General features: G+C 48.6%; 2 protein-coding genes across 2 annotated transcripts in view; one reads left to right on the forward strand and one right to left on the reverse strand.

Moving 5' to 3' along the window:
- Positions 1-8,181, forward strand: part of ENG (endoglin) — an 85,881-nt gene extending 77,700 nt beyond the window's left edge. Inside the window, exons 14-15 of the mRNA XM_048512248.1 lie at positions 239-340; positions 7,247-8,181. Coding sequence (XP_048368205.1) covers positions 239-340; positions 7,247-7,365 — 221 coding nt within the window. The 3' untranslated portion in view covers positions 7,366-8,181. The remainder of the gene's footprint in view (positions 1-238; positions 341-7,246) is intronic.
- A 6,897-nt stretch (positions 8,182-15,078) lies between these two features.
- Positions 15,079-22,829, reverse strand: LG12H2orf72 (linkage group 12 C2orf72 homolog). Its single transcript, XM_048513043.1, has 3 exons — positions 22,214-22,829; positions 18,055-18,171; positions 15,079-15,660 (listed from the first exon to the last, which is right to left on the reverse strand). Exons 1-3 carry the CDS (start codon positions 22,818-22,820, stop codon positions 15,569-15,571), a joined length of 816 nt encoding a protein of 271 aa, XP_048369000.1. The 5' UTR covers positions 22,821-22,829; the 3' UTR covers positions 15,079-15,568.
- Between the last annotated feature and the right edge of the window lie 968 nt (positions 22,830-23,797).

Consider the following 23,797-nt stretch of genomic DNA (forward strand, 5'->3'; position numbering starts at 1 on the left):
TGACAGGGCGGGAAACGGGAGCGCCCCAGAAGGCCACCCGCCTGCCTACCCGCCCATCCCGGTTTACAAAGGTGACCATCTGGTCACCTTAATATACCGATAATACTGGCCAACCTTACAGGGCTGTTGTGAGCCCTCAAGAAGATAGCACATGAGACGCTTCAAACGCCAAGAGCACTGTATAATTCCAAGCACCACTATTATGCAGATACTGACTGCCGCTTTTTCTCCTGCATAGATCAAGGCCTGGGGCTCGGCACTGTAGGCGGAATAACTTTTGGAGCCTTTCTAATCGGAGTCCTGCTCACAGCAGCACTGTGGTACATCTACTCCCACACACGTAAGTAGCAGCGTTGCTGAGGCCGAAACATGATGTGGGGAGTTCTGCAGTCAGAGCTCCCAAGTGGCAGTCTTCAAAGAGCCGCTGGACAAACACTTCTCAGGGATGCTCTAGGCAAGTGATGGCAAACCCATGTCAAAAGGGATATGCCACAACGTTTGGGGTGACATGTCCAGCGTTCACCACATTCGACAATTATTCTCCTTTTTTGTGTGTGTCTGAGTCATTTTTGTAATTATTTGACACTTCTTTATATAATGCATACCACCACACATGATTGGACTGTATTGTAAAAAAATAAATGAATATGTAAAGAATTGTTTCCCGGGGGGGGGGGGGGGGATATGCCAGCAGTTATATTCGGTATTTTCTGAGTTTTTGACAAGCCGAACCCAAAAGGGCTTGCTATCACTGCTTCAGGCTGACCTGCATTGAGCAGGGGGTTGGACTAGATGGCCTGTATATCCCCACTTCCAACTCTATGGCTGATTCAGCACAGGCAATACTAATGGGTTAAATGAACCTGTCTTTCCTGTGCTGTCATTTGCACAGTAAGTGCAGAGGCCAGCTGGGGGCGCTGGGATCCCAGCAGCAGGAGGCAGCATGGTTTGCATGGTTGCATGCAAACCACACGGCCAAGAATCCCCCCACATGAGAATCCCACCCACCCACTTACTGGCACAACATGGCCGCCGCCTAAAAGAGAATCCACTCTAATGGTGGCTGCCTGGGGAATCCACCATAACAGCGGATGGAAGGGGATGGGAATAGAATGCTTCCTGCTTGCCGTAGTTCACAAAGACAAGCAAGAAGTGTCTGAAACCTGGGTTGAAGGAAAAAAAGTCACTAATCTATTGACTTTCATTTAATCCGGGTTCAGGCAAATAGAACGGATTAGAAGCATTTGCGGGGGGACTGAACCGGTTCTATTTGGTCTGTGCAGAATCACCCCATCATTCAGTTATTCTAAGTGCTTTTAAAAACTTATTTTAAAAATACAGCAGGCATCAGGGCACAAATTCAAAGCATGATGTGTGGTGTGTGTGTGTGTGTGTTTGTGTTAGAATTCAATGCTTCCTACCTGCACAATTTTTTTTCTGACCCAAAATGGCCTGATACAGCAATTGTTTGCCTCATTAGCACCATCTAGCTGGAGATAAAGGTGTTGGATGTAGCAATGTCTACTGTGCAAAGGAACTGAGAAGAGAACCCAGCTGAGGGCAAGCAAGTGGTCAGCTAGGGAGGGCTGTAAAGATAGTGACCCCTCCATCCTTTTTGTCACCTTTTGTCTGCCAGGTCTAATATCCTGCTTCTTCTCAGAGGTTAGTTGCACACACTCTTCCTAGTTAGCAAGACAGTAGCATGCTATCTCTCCTAAATGTACTTCTTAATCCTAAATCCTAATCCTCTTCCTATCCTAAATGTACTTCCTAATAAACATTTACCTTTTACCCTTTTAATCAGTGTGTTAGCCGTAGATTTGGTCAGTACCTTAGAAATTTGGTAAAATTCAGATTCAGATTTATTCGATCATAAAATTATCTGTATGCCCAAATAAGACAAATACCATATTCGGATATACCCAAATATTCGGGTCGGTCTGATTTTTTATGGGGTTTTTTGCATTTAGGCCTGCAGAGGGGCATTTTTAAAACTAGCGGCACCAAAATTTCAGGGTATCATCCGGAGACTGTCCTGATGATACCTCTCATGATTGGTGAAGTTTGGTTTAGGGGGTCCAAAGTTATGGATACCCAAAGTGTGTGCCCCCATCCCCCATTGTTTCCAATAGGAGCTAACAGGAGATGGAGATATCCCTTTGAGGGTCCATAACTTTGGCCCCCATGAACCAAACTTCACCAATCTTGGGTGGTATCATTAGGACAGTCTCTGAATGATACCCTGAAATGTTGGTGCCACTAGCTTTAAAAATGCACCCCTTGCAGGTCGAAATGCCAAAAAACACAAAAAATACCCCCCGAAGTAGTTTTGCCATTAAAAAAACCTATTTTAAGTGGGTTGGTTTGAATTAAGGGAGGGGAAAATTTCAAAGTGGTTTTTAGAGGCCAGTTGCTCCCCTGAAACAAAGACTGAATCAGAGATTGATTGGATGGTATGACTGTCAATCAGACAAATTTTTGAAGTTGGGAAGAGACTCTACTAGGACTTCTCTTTTCATATTGTGTCATGCCCTTATCCATATAAAATAGTAGCTGTCAATTTTCTTTGAAGCCCCAACTGGAAACGTGAGTGGGCGATATAGAAATCGAAATAAATAAATAAATAAATAAAATTTACATTCCTCTTTCCTTCTGCCTTCCTTTCAGCCTTCTTTCTGCCACACTCTGGATGTGATTTTAATTTTTTTTAAAGGAAGATGGTGGGATTGCCAGGAATGCAATTCATGGTTGTTGAGACCAAAAGGAGCCTTCTTCCGTCTTCCTCCTACTCTGTTCTCACACTGATACACAATCTTCCACTCTCTCTGTAAAGAACCACCCACCCATTCCTGAAACTTGTATCTGCCGCAACCCCAGATGGTGTCACTATCAATCCAAAAGCAAACAGATAATCACATCATTTTATCTTCCATCTTGATTGCCTTGGCCAGAGTTCCCTTCCAACCAGGAAGAAAAAGAGGACTGGTTTTTCTCTCTGTCTTGGTACATGATAACAAAATTGACAGATGCTGACCCTGGAGTGGGGGTGGAGAATCTGTATTTATTGTTGCGCTGCTAGGGGCACTGGTCAATGAAATGAAATTAAACCTTTAATGGCATTTTAAGAAATAATATACAATGTGTTTTAAAAAATATTTTAAAAATTAAAATAATTGAATACAGCCTTTTTAAAAAATTAAAAATGTTGTTTAGCAAAAAATTCAGGACATGCGGTGACAACGACACACAGAAATCCAGAAATGGTTCATGTGCATCCAGTTCTAAAAGAGCAGCAGGCAAATCATTTAGGTAAAGATTGAATAATGTTGGCGCAAGAACACATCCTTGTTTCACCCCTTTGTTAGTTGGTATTGGAGGGGTAAGAAGGCCTAGTTGGTTGCATTTAACTAGAAAAATTAGTTTGCCATCAACACCCACTGCCCTTTTTATGACTGTGCGAAAAATCTCCAGTTATGGAATCGAAGGTCCAGAAAAGTGGCATAAAGCTTGGACAAGAATATATGACAAGAATATTTGAAAACAAGGTATTCAAGACCAAGTAGTGATCAAGCATAGATTTGCCAGAGGTGAAGCCTATCTGCTCGGGACCAATGATTTTGTTCTTAGAAATCCACAAAGAAGGTTTCTCTAATAAGTGCTTTGCATACAACTTTCCTGAAATGTCTACTAGGCTTATTGGTCTGTAATTGGCAGGCTGGGTTGTGTCTCCTTTCTTAAAGATAGGAATTATTATCACTCTAGTTCAGTGGTGGCGAACCTATGGCACTCCAGATGTTCATGGACTACAATTCCCATCAGCCCCTGCCAGCATGGCCAATTGTAGTCCATAAACATCTGGAGTGCCATAGGTTCACCACCACAGCTCTAGTTCATAGGTGTCAAACTCACAGCCCTGCAGGGGCTAGCAGGGGATGCTGGGAACTGTAGTCCATAACATCTGGAAGGCCGCGAGTTTGACACCTATGCTCTAGTCCATAAAGGAGGAATTATTCCAGTTTTATCTATATAGGTAAAAAGAGAGGCCAGAACAGGCACCCATCAGTCTTTAAAGGACTTATAAAGCTCAGAAGGAAGTGAATCCGGGCCGGGTGTCTTACACCACTGTTTGATAAATCAGCCTTCTGGTCCAAGAGTAATACCAGGCGGCCATTCTGGGAAACTTTCCAGTTGTAGGTCCTCGGTGGAATATGTATCTAAAGGCACAACATTAAAAAATCAGTGAAATATTGATGCCATACGCTGCTAGAGATATTTGCAGAATTGACCAGAATTTCTTAGGGTCTTTCTCAGTTGTTGCCCTAATCAGAGAATCCCAATTATTGTTAATGGCTACAATTTTGCATTGTCTGATCAGGGCATGGAGCAAGCTCTGAATGTGGAAGTAATCTTGCAGAAGATCGGTGTAGTTTGAGTTCATAAAAATTAAATAAATTTATCTCAGCGTGCACTTAAGTCTGTAACATTCATCAGTAAGTGTGACCATGTTATCTTCATCAGTAAGCGTGACCATTTTTTTAAAGCATATGAAATTTGCAGAAGGTGTAGTTCCAAACCTCTGTCTGATTATATTAGCAAATTCCTCAAAGAGATCTGAAGTCCAAAATATATACTGCAGCTCCAGTATATGTTTTAAAGAAAGAAAATCTTGGATTTTAACGGCTAGGATGATAGACCATTTAACTACAAGTATAGAATTATCTGTAATAGAGGGATTAGGCAAAGAAGTAGATGCGTTAGTGGTTATGATTAAGCTCTGGGGAAGGTGATCACTCAAGTAATTATGTTGAATTTGAAAGTCTAATACACAGTCCATGAGACGGGGGGATGAGAATATAATCAATAACACTGCAGCCCCTAGATCAGTGATGGCGAACCTTTTCGAGACCGAGTGCCCAAATTGCTACCCAAAACCCACTTATTTATTGCAAAGTGCCAACACAGCAATTTAACCTGAATACTGAGGTTTTAGTTTAGACAAAACAGTTAGCTCCGAGGCGTGCATTACTCAGGAGTAAGCTTGGTGGTAGTTGTTGGCTTTGCTTTGAAGCAACCGTGCAACTCTTCGAACGGGTGAATCACGACCCTGGGAAGGTTTACTCAGAAGCAAGCCCCATTGACAGCAACCAAGCTTACTCCTAGATAAAAGATCGAGCTTTAGTTCTTCATGTGAAAACCAATGGGGTTTAACAGCGCTTAACATGGTTACCTACATTGCTTCCCCAAAACTAGGTCTTAGGTTTAATGCTAATAATCGAGCCCAGCCTAGATGTATGGGGGGGGGGCAATTTCCCCCCACATGACGAACTCTGTTTGTGCGTGCCCACAGAGAGGGCTCGGAGTGCCACCTCTGGCACCCGTGCCATAGGTTCGCCACCTGCCCTAGATGAAATGAAAGTGAAATCACCTGAACTTTTATACAGGAGAAGACCGTTTAAAATAAATCAAATTAGATTGTAGGCAAAACTGGAAAAAAATTAAGACCAGCCTCATTGATTATATTGTCCTTAGAGCTCCTGGCAAAAGAAAAATAAGGTAGCAAATAGTCACCATCTAGTTTAGTGGTGGCGCAGAGGTTGATCTCATTGCTTCCTATTCTAGCATTGAAATCACCAGCAATGATTATATCCTCAGCGGGATGGGCATTGGTCAATTTCACACAGCAAATGTATAACGAGTTGCAGTCATTGTAAAGGAACCTGTTTTCCTGTTTTCCCTTTCATACCCTGTTTTCCTGAATATAAGACACCCCCTGAAAATAAGACATACCGTATATATAGACATACCGTATAAGACGACTGGGCGTATAAGACGACCCCCCCACTTTTCCAGTTAAAATATAGAGTTTGGGATATACTCGCCATATAAGAGTACCCGGCGTATAAGACGACCCCACACTTTACAGATGATTTCCCAGGGTTCAAAAGTAGTCTTATACGCCAGTATATACAGTAGTAGAGGTTTTGCTGAAGTGCGAAATATAAGGCATCCCCCGAAAGTAAGACATAGCAAAGTTTTTGTTTGGAAGCATGCCCGACGAACAGAACACAGAAAAATAAGACATCCCCTGAAAATAAGACATAGCGCATCTTTGGGAGCAAAAATTAATATAAGACACTGTCTTATTTTCGGGGAAACACGGTATGCATGCCGTGCAGGCAGCGATTGGAGCCCATGGACACAACCTGGGTTGCTTTCGTGCCTTCGCTCAGAGACTCTTCTCCTTTTTTCAATTTCCTGCAACGCATGCATAGTTGTGCAGGCATGCAGAAATGAACCCCCACAGCCGTGCCTCCCTGCAACAACCAGGCAATGGCAGGCGGATTCTCCCTGACCATGGATGGTGGAAGGAAAGGAAATTAAACCCCTCCTGCCTGGCCGACCCAACTTGGCGGCTCCAACCCAGGAATTTTTCAAAACAATAGCTGGTTTAGCGATTTTCTAGGAACGCGGCTTGGGGGGAAATAAAACAGAGCAGGTTCATTTGGGGGTGTGACCTGTGCGAAGCCTCCCCCCCCCCATGGGTTTTACAGCATCCTACACCTATTACAGTGATGGCAAACCTGTGGCACGGGTGCCAGAGGTGGCACTCAGAGCCCTCTCTGTGGGCACACACAAACAGGGGGAAATCACCCCCCCCACCCTCGCACACACATCTAGGTTGGCCTGGGCCGCTGGGCTCGATTATTAGCATTAAACCTAAGACCTAGTTTTGGGGAAGCAGTGTAGGTAACCCTGTTAAGCGCTGCTAAACCCCACTGATTTTCACGCGAAAAACTAAAGCACAATCCTTTACCTGGGAGTAAGCTCAGTTGCTGGCAATGTGGCTTGCTTCTGAGTAAACCCTCCTAGGGTCGTGATTCACCCGTTGCATGGTTGCTTCAAAGCAAAGCCACCTTCTACCACCAAGCTTACTCCCGGGTAATGCATGCCTCAGAGCCAACTGTTTTTTTCTAAACTAAAACCTCAGCATTCAGGTTAAATTGCCGGGTTGGCACTTTGCGATAAATAAGTGGGTTTTGGGTTGCAATTTGGGCACTCGGTCTCAAAAAGGTTCGCCATCACTGACCTATTATATTTGTCCTGTGCAGAATCAGCTGCAGTCTGGAAGTGGTGCTATCTGCTATCTTGTCCTTGGGTGACGTCTGATTGCACTAGGTTGTAATCCTGCCTTTCTTCTCCCTCGCCCTAACACGTTTCCCTTTTTCTACCTTGCAACACATTCCAGGCCCGCTGGCCAAAATGCAGCCCGTCTCAGCGAATCCCCCAGCCTCAGAGAGCAGCAGCACCAACCACAGCATCGGCAGTACGCAGAGTACCCCCTGCTCCACCAGCAGCATGGCATAGCACCTCCAGGCCAGGGAGCGGACGGGACTGCCTGCCCCTCCTTAGGAGATGGTGTCAGAACTGGGGACTGTGGGCCTTCTCCAAGCCAGGAACAGGAAAGCCTTTACTGGAGAGGGCAAAAGAGAAGTTGCCTGGTTTTTCAAAAGCTCCTGACAGGGGAGTGACCCATCTCAGCCAGCCCTTTGAGGCAACTCCCTGGATGTCCATCGAGCTCTCCAGCCAAACAGGATCGTCCGTTCTGTCAACCAGTTTCTGCACTGTTTACCAAACTGAGACCCTAGCCGGTTCCTTCTGCAGGGAAAACCTTTGGCTCACAAGACCACCGTTGCAGTCCCGGAGAGCCAAGCTATTTCTCCTGGGACTGGACGATTCAAGTTGATTAATAACAGAAAACGACGTGTCTTTTTATTTAAAGTCATCTATTTGTTCACACGGATCGCAGGGGCCGAAATGGGAAGATACCTCTCCTGCAGCCACCGGGGAAGCTGCGGCACCATCGGCATGTGTTCTGACTGCTGCTTGTGGCGAAAAAAAAAAAGCCCACGTGGTGTAATGATTAAAGGGTCACACTCGGGTGCGGGAGACCCTGGTTTTGTTTCCCACTCAACTATGGGTGGTTTCGGGGGTGTTGTGAAGTTTAAAATAAGGGAGTAAGAGCCGTTGCTTCTTGTAGGAAGGGTTAGGAGAATGTACTAAGTCAGGGGTCTGCAACCCGTGGCTCCGGAGCCGCATGCGGCTCTTTCAGCCTTATGCTGCGGCTCCGTGTGGCCTGGAGGTCGGAGGGTAGCGTGGGCGTGTCCCTCCAGGAAAGGTGAGTGGAGGGGCCAAACTGGATGCGGCTCCGTGTGGAGCCATCTCTCTGGCTCGGTAGATCTTCGGGGCCATGGAAAACGGGTCCAAATGGCTCTTTGGGTGGTAAAGGTTGCTGACCCCTGTACTAAGTAGATACTAAAACATAGAAAAGAAACAACGAAACAAGGTTTTCAGTGGGCATTAAGGAAGGGACTTCCTTCTCAGTTACGGTCTTTAAATTACAGGCCACAGGCATAAAGAAGAGTGTGGATTTATACCCTGCTTTTCTCAACTGTAAGGAATCTCAAAGCAGCTTACAAACTCCTTCCCTTCTCCTCCCCGCAGCCGACACCTTGTGAGGTAGGTGGGGCTGAGAGAATCCTGAGAGAACTGTGACTAGCCTGAGGTCACCCATCAGGCTTCACGTGAAGGAGTCAGACAAGGTTTTCCAGATTCGAGTCCACTGCTCTTGCCCACGCTTGCTCTCGTGAGAGTCAGGTGGTGATTCGTGGCATCGTTTACCACCCTGTTGTCTGGCCCTGCTAAATCATGGACCCTTCTCTGGCCTGGGAGGGGTACCTTGTGAACCTTTTCACTAGCATCGGTTGTCTTTTCTCAAGGTTCAGTTCCTGCTCCAAGCTTCTAGTCCTCAAGGTAGACGTCTCCAATGCATATTCATGAATCGGAAGGTGCCCTTTGTAAACTGGAAAGGGTCTTTTAAAATTCTCTTAACGGTTTCTGTGTTGCGTTTTTGAAGGCTTTCGTGGCTGGAATCAACTGGCTGTTGTGGGGTTTTGTAGCTAACGTTAGCAGCAAACACTACCAGACCAAAGCGTTGCCCAGAACCCCCTCAGCAGCCAGATTTGAGAGTCTTTACGGGCCAGTGTCTCCACGTCTTACTGTGATATGCTTTCAAAGATGCCAACCATAGATGCAGGCGAAACATTTGGCGCAAAAACTACTAGGCCACAGCAACACAGCCTGGAAAGCCCACTATGGCCAGTTTCTACGTTCTTTTTTGAGCGTATCTTTAGGTTGAGGAATACAAACACACATACACCTCATTGGCTATTCAGATTGTTCAGATTCATGAGAACACGAATGCATCATCCAGTGGAGGGAGGAGAGAAAGCAACAGAAAAGGGGGTATTGATAAAGGAGGTGTTTTGCCTTTTGCAAGGAAGCCAGACTAGAGACTTTCACTTTTGAAGGTAGACTTTAGATGGCCCCCCGGTCAGGGGCAGAGCAAGGGGGAACTGCGCCTGGGGCATGCCTGAGTCCTCTGCCCCTGCCACGCCCCACCCCAGAACACCCCTGCCACGCCCCTGGAACGCCCCCGCACAGGTGTGCACCCGGGGCATCGTGCCGCACCCTGCCCCCTTGCGCTATGCCACTGGCCCCCATGCACCTCTCAGAGCACTGGCAGTATAGAATTGCCATCAAGAAAGACAAAAGCCTGACCCCCTCCCCCCTCCTCAGCCCATTTCTTTTACTTTGGAGGTTAAACTTGCCAACCTTAAAACAATAATTCCGCCAGGGCTGCCAGTCGTTGCCAACTCAAACGCTGACTTCGCCACCCCTTTTGAGGCTTAATGAGTGGCTCAGCTCTTCCTTAAAATCTGACAGTAAACTACACAATATACTCTTGCAGCATCTTAATTGTGTACTTTTCTTAAAGAAGCACACATTGGTTCTGTATTTCATGGGGGTTTTACCACCTCTTTTTTATCATTCATATTTTCTGCACATCTGAGGCTTCTCTCAGACTTATAGAAAAATTCCAAGTATCTGTCTCTAGCCCCACCGTGTGGATTTTTTGATCCACACCGTAGCTCCTGTTTTAGTATCACAAATATAGATGAGAAAGATGTATTCCAATTCAGATCAATTTCCAAATGACAGAAGGGTGCATCAGCCCGTAAATAGATTCCTGAGCCAGTGCATACCGAGAGCAGGCAAGGCATGCATGCATGTATATTTTAGAAGTTGTCGTTCCTGGGCTGCTCTTTGAGGATGTGAACTCAACCACCCTGTCACTCCACCCAGCAGGAAGAATATCCCAGAAAGGCTCCAGAGCAGGGTAGTCAAACATCCTGCCCCTTGAGGGGGCTTATCAGACCAGCGAGCAAACTGAAGCAACCCCCCTATCCAGATCAGAAGCAGAGGGGGGGTTTGATTCAGCTGATAAGCCCTCTCAAGGCAACCACCCCACCCTAGTGCAGGCTCACCAGTCCAGGTACCCCCCTCCAATGCTGTTCTGGGGTCAGCAGAGACAAGACCCACCCTTCACCCAGTGATGGGATCCAAAAATTTAAGTAACAGGTTCCCATGGTGGTGGGATTCAAACTGTGGCGTCGCGCCAATGGGGCTGGGCGGGGCACGACGGGGGCGTGGCCAGACATTCTGGGGGCGGGGCATTCCTGGGCGGGGCTGTGGCAAGGAGGCAGCGGTTGTGCTGGTCCTTGGGTGGGAAACGAATGCACGCAGGCGCAGGCTGCCACGCACGCCGGTGCGCCTCCTGCTAGACTGCTTCAAGTTCTCCGCACTACTGCTGAGAGGAGGGGCGTAACTAAGGCAAAAATCACATGGCAAAATCACCAATTAGTAACCCCCTCTCGGCACACACAAGTAATTAGTAACCTACTCTCGGGAACCTGTGAGAACCCACCTGGATCCCACCTCTGCCTCCACCCCTAGACATGACCTGACCAAGTCACACTTATGCCATATCCAGCCTTTGTAACAAATCAATCTGACACTTCAATTGTAGAGGAGCATTTTCTCTTTCCTTGGAAGGGATAATTGGTGGTAAGGAAAGCCATCAAGCAGATCCCGAGAGTTTTCTGGGTGACATTTTTATTATTCCCTTGCGAACAGGGAGCAGGGAGTTTGGGCCTGTTTCTATTTCAAACATTCCTTCTTACTTTATGTATATAAATAGTTATACATAGTTATTTTATCACAGTGTATTTACAGAGAAATAATGCGACTTTCTATGTTTCCTTCTATCGGGCGGGGAACAAAATGGCCACCTTGGGCGGGAAGGGAAAACTGCCACTGCAACGCTTGCTTGGCGGGACTGCCGTACCATGGCGGGGAGGTTTTGTGCAAAGATGGCGCCTGAGAAAGAATACAGAGCCCTCCTGGGTCAGACTAAGGGTCCAGCCTGTCTCACTTCCTGCCTCCTCCCACAGTGCCCGGCCAATGTGTCCCCCTTCATTCCCCTCAGTAAATGGCATTCAAAAATGAACTGCCCCTGAACTTATGATAATGCCACTTAGCCCTCTTGGCTAACAGCCCCATGAACCTGCCCTCTGACACGTGGCTGACAGACCCAACTTTTTCACTGTCAGGGTCCACAGAATGCAGATAGGTGGGCATAGCCGGTCCCCCAGTGGCCATTTCATCCTCACTGGTCCCTGCTAAGGAGTTTATAAGGTTTAGGGAAAAAACTTCTTGAACCTCAAAGCATCTGCTCAAGTTGCGTTTCGAAAATTGCCTATCTGATATTGATATTGCCTATCTGATATTGAAATTGCGTATCTGATATTGCCTCGTGCATAGTAAAACAGTCCATAATTTCTCAAAACCATCTGAGGAATTCAGTGTTTTCGTTGAATGTTGCCATTATACACAGTATGATTTAGTCCAGTTACGTTCTAAGCTGTCCTGGACAAAACAGGTTTATCAGAAATAAAAGGCCTTCATTTTGGACTGAGCAGGATTAAACTAGGCTGACCAGATGTCCCACTTTTGGCGGGACAGTCCCGCCTTCACACAATTTGTCCCGCGTCCCGCGGGTTATTTCCATTGTCCCGATTTTTGGGAGGCTGCCGCACTGCCTTCTGGGGCGCAAGGCAGTGCGGCAGCCTCCTCCAGCGTCAAGAGGGAACCTGCGGCCTTCTGAAACTGCAGTTTCCTGTGCCCTGTCACAGAGGCGAGGAAACGCAGCTCTAGAAGGCAGGTGTATGCTTCACGTGGCTGCACGCGCGGCCCTCTACCCCCATCCTGGTTCACAAAGATGACCATCTGGTCACCTTAGATTAAACACACTTGTATTTCAGGGTTATCCTGTGCTGGCTTCTTGTGTTTATTCGTGCTGATTGTCCTTGAATATGGAATCAACTCCATTGATTACATTATTTTGTGTCAGTAATGGTGGATTTGTGATGGCAGGGAGTCAGTCAATCTTTTCACCTGAGCAACAGGATACTGACTCAAATACATATTGAACCAGGCCGGCGTAGCAGATCTGTAGTGAAGAAATTGGCTGTTGAATTGCCAGAATCCAAATATGATGTTGGAAATTGGGCCTGGGCCTGAGGACCAGGAAATTGGCAAACTCTCTGCCACAATAGCTGTTTACAACCCAGGACGACTCAATGTGAGCTCTTCTTGAGGATGCAAGGAGAAGCAAGCCCCTTTCTCTCATAAATAAGGCACCAAGAGACAGCAAACCTCCCCTTCATTTCTACTTTTATTGTAAATATGTGTTTGCAGAATCAGTTGTAACCATAATGTTGTTTAACGTGTTGGATTTAATCTGCGCCTGTGGAGATTAAAATTTAAACCACTCTGGATTGCTAAATGTCACATTTTTTTAACATGCCAAACATCTGTTGATCCAGCCGTAATTTGATCTCTGAATTCCCACAGAAAATTCCACCATGACCAGCATGGAGGGGTCAATTTGAACCTTCTCTGAATGTCCCTTGCCTTGAAAACCCTCTGGGGTCTCCAAAAAATAAGCTGTGACTTGATGGAACTTCTCGCCATCACCGCTTCATATACCTTTAGCCAGAAACATTTATTTAATGATCTCCTTGAAAGAAGAGTTGAATGAAAATAGAATATAAACATTATCTCCCAGATTATTAAATCACTGTAGTTTCAGCCTCCCATCCCAGGTCTGCAGTTTGGGAGCAGAGCTTAAGGTGAGACATCTGCCATGTTTTGATGGATGGATGGATGGATGGATGGATGGATGGATGGATGGATGGATGGATGGATGGATGGATGGATGGATGGATGGATGGATGGATGGATGGATGGATGGATGGATGGATGGATGGATGGATGGATGGATGGATGGATGGATGGATGTTTATACTGCCCTTCCCTATTCAGGCTCAGGGTGGTATCCAACTTTCAATAAAACATACATAGTAAAACAAGACATAATAAAATACCCTATAAATAATTTAAAACTTACAATTAAAATTTAGCTTAAAATAGCACAGAGATCTAGTTTGGCAATATAGTCTCATCTACACTCAAGAGAGCCTCGTCTTGATGGCATCTATAATTTTGCTTGGAATGGGGTCTTCGCAGAAGGAATCAGTGAAAGGAAATGGGGGATGGGTAAGGGAAAGAAAAGGAATGGATGGGTACAGAAAGGGGGAAAGAGAGAGGGAGGGGAAGGGAAGGGGGCCTCGTCAATGGTTAGCCATACCCCCCTGAACCACATGCCTGGTGGAACAGCTCCATCTTGCAGGCCCTGCAGAATTGCACTAACTCCCGCAGGGCCCTAGTTTCCCCAGGATGTTCCACCAGGTAAGGACCGGGTCCAAAAAGCCCTGGCCTGATGGAGGCTTGCTGGATCTCACTTGGGCCATGGATCACCAACAAATTTTTGTTATCTGATTGTAGTGACCTCTGAGAGACGTATCAGGAGAGGCATTCCCATAGATGCGTGAGCCCATCCATCTACACACACCTATTCCCATTGGACGTAGAAATGTGTAACTCTTCTCAGGATTGTAGTGTAAGACCAGTCTCTCTCTCTCTCTCTCTCTCTCTCTCTCTCTCTCTCTCTTTGATCTTCACAAATCACCACTTCCACCATCTTCGCACAATGCACACCCTCCTCCTCCCAGTTTTTGTATGGTTTCTCCATCCCTGTCACAGAAAATGGAGGTACAACCATTTTCAGTAGCTTATTGGAAATAATTCACGCACAACCTACACACACACTTTTTTGTCAACACAGTTGTGAGGTGTGTTATGAGCCTAGAAGAGTGGGAGATGATATACACTCACATACACAGATACTTTTTGTCTATTGAGCGTTTAGAATGTATACAAGTAGTGTGACAGCCCCACCTAGTGACATATTAAAACATAGCAAGTGTCAAACGACTGGGCAAGGACTCAAGTACTTTTTGTGACTGGGACTATATACGTGCTCTTTGGTCCTAAGAAACAGTGTGGTGAAAGGAATACAAGAAGAGTTTGGATTTATATCCCCCCTTTCTCTCCTGCAGGAGACTCAAAGGGGCTTACAATCTCCTTGCCCTTCCCCCCTCACAACAAACACCCTGTGAGGTAGGTTGTGCTGAGAGAGCTCAGAAGAGCTGTGACTAGCCCAAGGTCACCCAGCTGGCGTGTGTGGGAGTGCACAGGCTAATCTGAATTCCCCAGATAAGCCTCCACAGCTCAGGCGGCAGAACTGGGAATCAAACCCGGTTCCTCCAGATTAGATACACGAGCTCTTAACCTCCTACGCCACTGCTACTCCTATTGAGTGAGGGATATACACTTGGATTGAAGCGAGGGTGGGGAGCAAACAAAGTGTTGAGTGCCTTCTTAATACCCTGCCCCCCCTTTCCAAATGAGAATGTTAGCTGTTCCCAAAGCAAACTCTTCCATGTGCCTGTGAATATGGCAAGAGCAAGGATGTTGAAGTCAGAAGTGAGGTAAATGAAAACCTCCACTGTTTTCTTGTTGTTCATTTCTGAGGCATTTACCTCGAGAGGGCTCCGGTCACAAAGAAAATTCTTTCCCCCCCCCCCCCATTCACCTGCAGCCACAGGAGATATTTTATCCAGGCTTTTAATCTCACGACCACCTTTTTACTTTGGGTGCTGCCCTGAGACCATAAATATCCAGCTCAAAGCTTTAAACAAACAAACAAACAGGGAGTTCTAAAGAGGTTAAAAAGTTTATTTCCAATTGAACGTCAAACTTTCTCTCTTCACTCTGCTCTCTACTGAGCAGTGATCTTCACATTGGAGAGTGATTTCAGAAGATGCCGATCAGACAATCGCAACGCTAAGTAAAAGACACCACGGACACAGTACGAGGAAATGTTCACCCACTGAGGCACAAGGCCTCTCACATCTGTCAAACGATACACAGCTTGTGCCGTGTACCTGTTGGCTCTCCACGTGTGTCCAGCGCAATCCTCAATGCTGTTGGACTGAGATCACAGGCGGCTTCTTCTAGGCCTGGCATGGAAACGGGGCCAACACGAAAGAGCCCTCCAGACCAGGCAAAAACCTTCAAAGACACGACAGGTGGACTCCTAGATGCCTTCTCCAAAGATCATATTGAGAAGATCCCTCGTTCGGATCCATTTTCTTTTTGTTGTGTGGTTCCTCAGTCCAATCCAGCTGTCATCCTCTCCCCAGTGTTAAGTTCCTGCCCCTCCACAGATTTCTTCACAATTCCCATTTGGTACCAAGTTGGTCAAAGCAACCCCCTCTTCCATCTCTTGGAGGCCATCTATATTGGAGGGGGAAATAGAACCCAGTTAGGGAACGTGTATTATCAGTTTAACATCCACTTCCAGTCTGCTGAGACAGGATGGGTTCCAAATCAGCCATCTCTTTAAAGGTCTCTTTAAATATCTTAGACGCTGACATGTTTTTCACGAGTCATTATTAAAGTTCTGGGTGCGCCAGTGCGGAGTAGAAACCCAGAATTCCCCACACTGGCGCACACAGACCTCTAATAATGATTCCCAAAAAAAACATGTCAGCATCTAAGATATTTAAGAACATAAGAACTAGCCTGCTGGATCAGACCAGAGTCCATCTAGTCCAGCACTCTGCTACTCGCAGGGGCCCACCAGGTGCCTTGGGGAGCTCACATGCAGGATATGAAAGCAATGGCCTTCTGCTGCTGCTGCTGCTCCCGAGCTCCTGGTCTGCTAAGGCATTTGCAATCTCGGATCAAGGAGGATCAAGATTGGTAGCCATAGATCGACTTCTCCTCCATAAATCTGTCCAAGCACTTTTTAAAGCTATCCAGGGTAGTGGCCATCGCCACCTCCTGTGGCAGCATATTCCAAACACCAAACACCCGTTGCGTGAAGAAGTGTTTCCTTTTATTAGTCCTAATTCTTCCCCCCAGCATTTTCAATGAATGCCCCCTGGTTTAAAGATTTATGCCTAATAAAGGTTTTTTTGGATTGGATTGGATATTTAAAGTGACCTTAAACAGACCCCAGCAATTTCACAGGACAACAATTGCCAATAATCTTGTAGGAAAGCCATGACAAATATGGCAGGATAAATCTGTCAAGAAGAGTAATTTTTCTCCGTGGTAACATTATTCTTAAGAATTATCCCCATTATGATTTACCCTTCACATATCCACACCCCGCCCCCCCCCCCCCCCCCCCGCCGCCAAATTACAAGCTACTCCATGGTTCTCACCCAGGTGATAAAGAACTGCCAGTCCTGCTCTTAAACTGAGAACACCTCCCTATGTGAACAAGGCTTTTAAAACATTTTTGAGTTCCATCTTCTTAAATCTGCTTGGATCCTCTAAGGCAGGTGCATTAAGGGCAAGGCAGATGGTGCTTCTTCCTATCACTCCCCTCTCCCTAGTAGCCTCCCTCTGACTTCCAGAGCCACCTGGTCCAGAGTGCTGTCGAGAGGAGTAGGAGTCAGGAAAAGTTACCCTGCCCTTCCATCTGCAGACATGGCACAAAATATTTTGTTGGCACGAGAGTGGTGCCAGCCAGGTGCCAGCCCTCTTCACTGAATCCCTCCCCAAGGACTGAATCCCTCCCCCAGGGCATAATTCCACTACTCCCACCATCAACATTGGGGGTACAGGATGATACGGAGCAGGGCTAGTTTTGGGGGACCTGAGCAGAGAGAAGAAGAAAAGTTGGATTTATATCCCCCCTTTCTCTCCTGCAAGGAGACTCAAAGGGGCTGACAATCTCCTTTCCCTTCCCCCCTCACAACAAACACCCTGCGAGGTAGATGGGGCTGAGAGAGATCCGAAAAACTGTGACTAGCCCAAGGTTACCCAGCTGGCGTGCAATGGAGTGCACAGACTAATCTGAATTCCCCAGATAAGCCTCCGCAGCTCAAGCAGCAGAGCGGGGAATCAAACCTGGTTCCTCCAGATTAAGGTACACCTGCTCTTAACCACTAAGGAGGGACCTTAGCAGGGTGTAACGCCATCCAGTCCCCACTCTGCAGCAGCCATGTTCTCCAGGAGAGCTGATCATTTTGGTCCAGGGGTCAGCTGTAATTTTGGATTGGCAACCCTAAAAACCGTGGCCTGAGAAACAGGCTGGAAATTCATGGGAGACGAGGTGGTCCTGGAACAGGTACAAAGAATCTGGCCACCATCACAAACCCACCTTCAGTCCTCAAGGATCCAGCTGCTGCTGCAACGACTATCCCATCGTTTCTCTTGCCAATGCTGCTCCCCTCAAGGACCCACATTTCCCCGCACTCCCAATGCTTAGTTTTTCACCTAGGACATAGGTGTCAAACTCGTGGCCCTCCAGATGTTGTGGACTACAGTTCCCATCATCCCCTGCCACCATGATGCTGATAGGGGATGATGGGAACTGTGGTCCATAACATCTGGAGGGCCGCAAGTTTGACACCTGTGACCTAGGAGAATTCAGCTGCTCCCAAACTTTCGAAAGCAGCTGTGTGGCCAGCACGATTCCAGACACGCCATGAGCGCTACAGGAAACTTGAGGAAACTTTTAATAAACTAAAGCAAAGGTGAGCAGGACTCTCAGTTTTGCGTTGTGCACTCATGTTCAGCGTACCGACTCCCCGCGTGTCACCTGATTGGTCCCCGTTCCCCGTATAGCACCGGCCTTGTTCGATCCTCCCCACAAAATTCCTCAAGCAGACGTACCGTCCCTAGAAGTGTCTGCGGGTTTGTCCAAACAGCCTGCCGTCTTCTGGCTGCTTCCGCCCCAGGGGAAGCACCGCAGGAAGGTGGGGAGCCTCCGCTTCTCAGTTTCCAGGTCGTCTTTGGAAAGGAAAGAAAGCAGCAAGTCGGAAAAGGACGGGCAAAATTAACACCCGTTGAAGAAATGACTAGTCAGCAGTTTAACCCCCCAAAACAACCTTGCGAGGTAGATTAGACAGAGTATCGTGCGGCTGGCCAGGAGCCTTCACAGCAAAAAAGGATTTGGGCCCAGATTGCTCCGCCCTGCACCTGTACCTGAAAGCTACTGTACTCCATTCCACAGAAAGATGATGAAGAAGAAGAAGAAGAGTTTGGATTTATATCCCCCCCTTTCTCTCCTGCAGGAGACTCAAAGGGGCTTACAATCTCCTTGCCCTTCCCCCCTCACAACAAACACCCTGTGAGGTAGGTGGGGCTGAGAGAGCTCCGAGAAGCTGTGACTAGCCCAAGGTCACCCAGCTGGCGTGTGTGGGCGTGCACAGGCTAACCTGAATTCCCCAGATAAGCCTCCACAGCTCAGGCGGCAGAGCTGGGAATCAAACCTGGTTCCTCCAGATTAGATACACGAGCTCTTAACCTCCTACACCACTGCTGCTCCTGTATAGTTGTATATTCCTGTATTCCTGCTCCTGTATTGTTGTATATTCCTCTGCCACAGAACAAAGCATGCCTGACCTTCTTTTTTGTAGAATGCTCCATCTGGGTCCTAGCGCTTTCCTAGCTCTGCTCCTCCCATTTGTTTGAAAGTTTGAAACTAAAAAAATACATTTTGGCATCAATGCTCTTGCATCTAAGTACCATGTTCAATAATGCCCAAAATAATGGTCTTGACAAAAGGAAGAACGTAAAAACGAATAATTCTCATATTCATTCAAGGCTACATTCTAATGCGGAAACATACAATTTTCTTGACCCCTGCACCTCCACAGAACAAACTACCATCTTTCTGCGGAACAGAGTACGGCTGCTGCCAGCAAAGTCAGAGAAAAGGAAAGCGGTCGCCAAACATTCTTGCGGCCGGAGATCTCACAAAAGTTATTTTTAAACTTTTGTTTAAATATAAATATTTTTATTTATTTATTTATTATTTGGACTTTTATACCGCCCCATCCCCGAGGGGCTCTGGGCGGTGTACAACATTAAAAACACAGTTAAAATAAACTAGGTAAAACAATTAAAGCAGCAATAATAATAGGAGGCGTCCAGCGAACCCCATTTTGTTTTATAAAATCCTCCCCAGGAGGGAGAGTCCCATTAGCTGGAGAGAGGCCCAGATGTCAGGAGCCAACCGGGGGGGGGGGGGGGGGCACTTTCAGCGGCTGGTCCCGCCAAAGGCCCGGCGGAACAACTCCGTCTTACAGGCCCTGCGGAACTCACCAAGATCCCGCAGGGCCCGGACAGCTGGAGGAAGAGTGTTCCACCAGGCCGGGGCCAGAGCCGTAAAGGCCCTGGCCAGCGTGGAGGCCAGCCGCATCATTGAGGGGCCAGGGACCACATTTAAACTTTGCTTGCTTAATGGCTGGAAGCTGATTTAGGAACAGGGATTTTTTTTAACTGTTAAAAGGCAGGGTAAATAAATGACTGACGGGGAAGCCCACCTGCTATTTCTCATTGACTCTGTGCCTGCAGCACAACACAGAAAAGCACATTCTGACACCGAAATGCAGCCTGCAGGGAGCCCCCCCCCTCAAAAAGGCATCCAAAATGGCCTTCAGCTGATGGGATGGGGGTTTTTCCCTGCAAAACCACAGACTGGATCCTAAAACCTATTCCACTAGCACATTTCTCTGCAACAAAGAATTTTCCTCCCATGCAAAAGGTGGGCTAAGAACCACGGTTTCCAATATCACGCGAGTCAGTTGCAGCAAAATTAAGGAGAACCAGGGGGCATTCATTGAAAATGCTGGGGGGAAGAATTAGGACTAATAAAAGGAAACACTTCTTCACACAACTGTGTGATTGGTGTTTGGAATGTGCTGCCACAGGAGGTGGTGGTGGCCACTAACCTGGATAGCTTTAAAAGGGGCTTGGACAGATTTATGGAGGAGAAGTCGATCTATGGCTACCAATCTTGATCCTCCTTGATCTCAGATTGCAAATGCCTTAGCAGACCTGGTGCTCAGGAGCAGCAGCAGAAGGCCATTGCTTTCACCTCTTGCCTGTGAGCTCCCCAAGGCACCTGGTGGGCCCCTGCGAGTAGCAGAGTGCTGGACCAGATGGACTCTGGTCTGATCCAGCAGGCTAGTTCTTATGTTCTTATGTAGAATCCTTGCAGCAATTTAAAGCCTTCGTTTGGTTTATTCTAGCCTAAATGCTCATGGACTACAGCCAGTGGTGGGATTCAGCCGGTTCACACCACTTCGGCAGAACCGGTTGTTAAAATGGTGCTTGTAAACAACCAGTTGTTAAATTATTTGAATCCCACCACCAGAACCGGTTGTTAAATGTTTTGAATCCCACCACTGACTACAGTCCTTTCTCAGATGCATGAAGTGTCCATTTGCACAGCAGATACATGTACACTGAAAGCTAAGACCGAATGGGGGACAGGAAGCAAAGAGCTGGTACTTAAGTTTCTTACAGCACAAGCGTGTGGCGTTACATAACAAGGCATGGATAAAACAGAATAACAGTCGGGAGAATCAACCTACTCAGAGGGGTTGACAGAGTAGAAAAGCAGGATAAAGAAAAAAAAATCCAACCCAATCGAAAATTTGCTAAGATATATTTGCTGATATATTAGCACCCATAGTGAGCCAGAAAGCCCAGGTTTTTGTTTAAGCCCGGGTGCTTGGGTGGGGAAGAGAATACTGGACTTTGGAAGGAAGCTGCCACATGAAGGTACACTTCTGTTCGAGTGAACTCTGACTTCTGGAAGCCTACAGCAACGCCGCTTTACCTTGTTCCCCATTACTGAAGGACAGGTTTGCAAAGCTCGATTAAGCATTAAATGATACAGGAGAAATTAAAATAGTTTCTAGCAGGTAGCAGAGTTAGGCCGTAGCAGTGGAACAACAGAAAGCTAAAAACGAAAGGAAGAAGGAAGTTTCAATTGCTTCTGAAGAAGAGAGTTTTAGTTGCATGGAAAATGTTCACATGCTGGAAAATGTTGGTTGCCAGGAGAAGCTGAAAGTGATTTGATTGCATTTAACACACACATAATTTTGTTCCAGGGGAAAATGATTCTGTTAGAAACATGTAGGTGGGAGGTAATCTTATGCTCAGCGAAGAATCTATGCTTGGCAAAGGATGTTAAAGAGAGCCGGTGTGGTTTCGCTTTAGCAGATAGAACGGGGTGGGCAACCTATAGTGTTCCAGATGTTTGCGGACTACAATTCCCATCAGCCCCTGCCAGAATGGCCAATTGGCCATGCTGGCAGGGGCTGATGGGAATTGTAGTCCACAAATACCTGGAGCACCATAGATTGGCCATCCCTAAGATAGAATGACAGACTTTAGGATCCTCAGGAACCTGGGTTCGAATGCTCCCATGATGGGCAATAAGCGTGGCAAACCCTCCCTGGCCACCTGCGGGTGGGGTGGGGAAGTAAGGGTTGCTAACTTCAGATTGGAAAACACCTAATGTTTTGGGGGTGAAATCTGGGAGGGCAGGGTGCTCAGCTGGGTGAAACGCCATAGAGTCCAAAGCGGCCATTTCCCCCCGGGGGGAGAAATGGGTCTCTTCCCAAACTTATTTGGCCTACCGCCCCTTTCCAGAAAAAATATTACTTAGCGCCCCCTGGAAATTAATTTTTTAAAAATCTGAATAGCAATTAAACAGAAAGATATATGTTTTAATGTTTCTACCTGTGGCCATCACCGCCCCCCTGGATCGCTGCAGCACCCACCAAGAGGGCGGGGGCGCCCACTTTGGGAATCACTGCTATAGTCTGTAATTCTGGGGAATCCCGCCTGGAAGCTGCCCACCCTCCTAGTTGACCTTCCTTGGCCCAGTTGCCAACTCTCCGCCTGCTCTACCTCGCAGGGCTGTTGTGAGAGTGTGGAGGGAGGGGAACGCGGCTGCAAAGCCACTTCTAAACGGGGAGGGGGGAGAGAAATGCAAAAGCCGGGAGTCCCCCGGGAGGGAGGGCGGGAGGCGCACCTGCTCGCAGCTGGAGGGCGGCGCGGAGGGCTCGCAGGGCGGCGGCGCGGACGGGGGCTGCGCCTTGCGGGCTGCCGGGGCTGTAGTGCGCCGCCTGGAGCGCCTCGTGCTCGCCCGGCCGGCGGGGGGCGCAGGCGCGCCGCAGCAGCCCCTCCAGCCGCAGCCGCGCCGCTTCCCGCTCGGCCTCCGGCGCCCCCTCCTCCGCCTCGGGCGGCAGCGGCGGCGGCAGCAGCACGCCCACCAGGCCGGCCGAGGGAGCCAGCTGCCCGCGCACGTCGCGCACCAGCTCGCCCAGCGCCCGCCGCCGCCCCAGCCAGCCCGGCCGGACCAGCACGAAGGCCAGCGGGCACCACGGCCACCCACGCCCGGCCCGCCGCCCGGCCCCCCGTCCCTTGCCCGCCTCGCCCCCCGCCGCCGCCGCCGCCGCCGCCGGCTCCTCCTCGCCGAAGAGGTCCCGCGCGAAGCTCTCCAGCAGCGCCCGCGCCGGCGGCTCCCCGGCCCGCCGCTCGGCCACCAGCAGCAGCCGCTGCCGGCCCCCCGCGCGCTCCACCAGCGCCTCCAGCGACCCCGACGACGACCCCGACGACGACGACGACGACCCCTCCATGCCGCCGCCGGCCGCCTTCCTCCCCTCCCGCCCGCCCCGTCGCTTTTTCTGGCCCGCCGGGAGGCGCTGCCCGCCCAGCCGGCCCTTGCCCTGCCCTGCCCTGCGCGGGGACGCCCCCGGGCGCGCCCTCCAGCCTGCTGCTGGCCCTCTGGACCCGGAATGGTTGCCAGCTCCAAGGGAGGAAAGCCCTGGGGTTTCAGGCTCCCGAGGAAGGGGGGGGATGGAGGCAGCGGGGATGTGCTGCCATGTTGCCCCCCCCACCTCCCCCCCACCTCCCCCCCCCTGGGAACTGAGCTACTCTGCAAACTGGAGATGAGTTGTGGTCCCAGCAGAGCCACCGGGAGGTTGGCACCTGGGTTCCCAGGCAGGTTTTGCACACGTGAGGAACAGGTGCCACTTCCCAGTTAGGTTACGCCTGGGGTTTCGGGGGTGGCGTTTAGGGGTATCATCGTTTGTGGGGAGCTGGCACACTCCCTAGATTCCACACACCAAGCAGCCATTTTCACAATCGGGTTGCCAACGCCAAGGGAGGAAATACCTGGAGTTTGGGGCTCCCGGAAGCAGGGGGATATCTGTGGGATGGGCTGCCATAAAGCCCACCTCGCAAAGCAGTCATTATTCTCCAGGGAAACTGAGCTAATCTGCAGGCTGGAGATGAGTTGTGGTTCCAGCAGAACTTCAGGAGAACGGCAGCCGGGCTCCCAAGCAGGTTTCGCATGCACCTGGACGCTCGTGAGGAAGAAGAAGAAGAAGAGTTTGGATTTATATCCCCCCTTTCTCTCCTGCAGGAGACTCAAAGGGGCTGACAATCTCCTGGCCCTTCCCCCCACACAACAAACACCTTGTGAGGTGGGTGGGGCTGAGAGAGCTCCGAGAAGCTGTGACTAGCCCAAGGTCACCCAGCTGGCGTGTGTTGGGAGTGCACAGGCTAATCTGAATTCCCCAGAGAACCCTCCATAGCTCAGGCGGCAGAGCTG

This window comes from Sphaerodactylus townsendi, linkage group LG12 (genome assembly GCF_021028975.2).
Source record: "Sphaerodactylus townsendi isolate TG3544 linkage group LG12, MPM_Stown_v2.3, whole genome shotgun sequence".
Classification (NCBI taxonomy): Eukaryota; Metazoa; Chordata; class Lepidosauria; order Squamata; family Sphaerodactylidae; genus Sphaerodactylus; species Sphaerodactylus townsendi.

What these genes read in the sequence shown, in the direction of transcription:
- LG12H2orf72 (XM_048513043.1), bottom strand. Translation starts at nt 22,820, where the DNA reads ATGGAGGGGTCGTCGTCGTCGTCGTCGGGGTCGTCGTCGGGGTCGCTG. An exon ending in CGCCCTCCAGCTGCGAGCAG is followed by an intron (nt 18,172 to 22,213) that starts GTGCGCCTCCCG and finishes TCCTTTCCAAAG; the next exon opens with ACGACCTGGAAACTGAGAAG. An exon ending in CGCAGACACTTCTAGGGACG is followed by an intron (nt 15,661 to 18,054) that starts GTACGTCTGCTT and finishes CCTCCAATATAG; the next exon opens with ATGGCCTCCAAGAGATGGAA.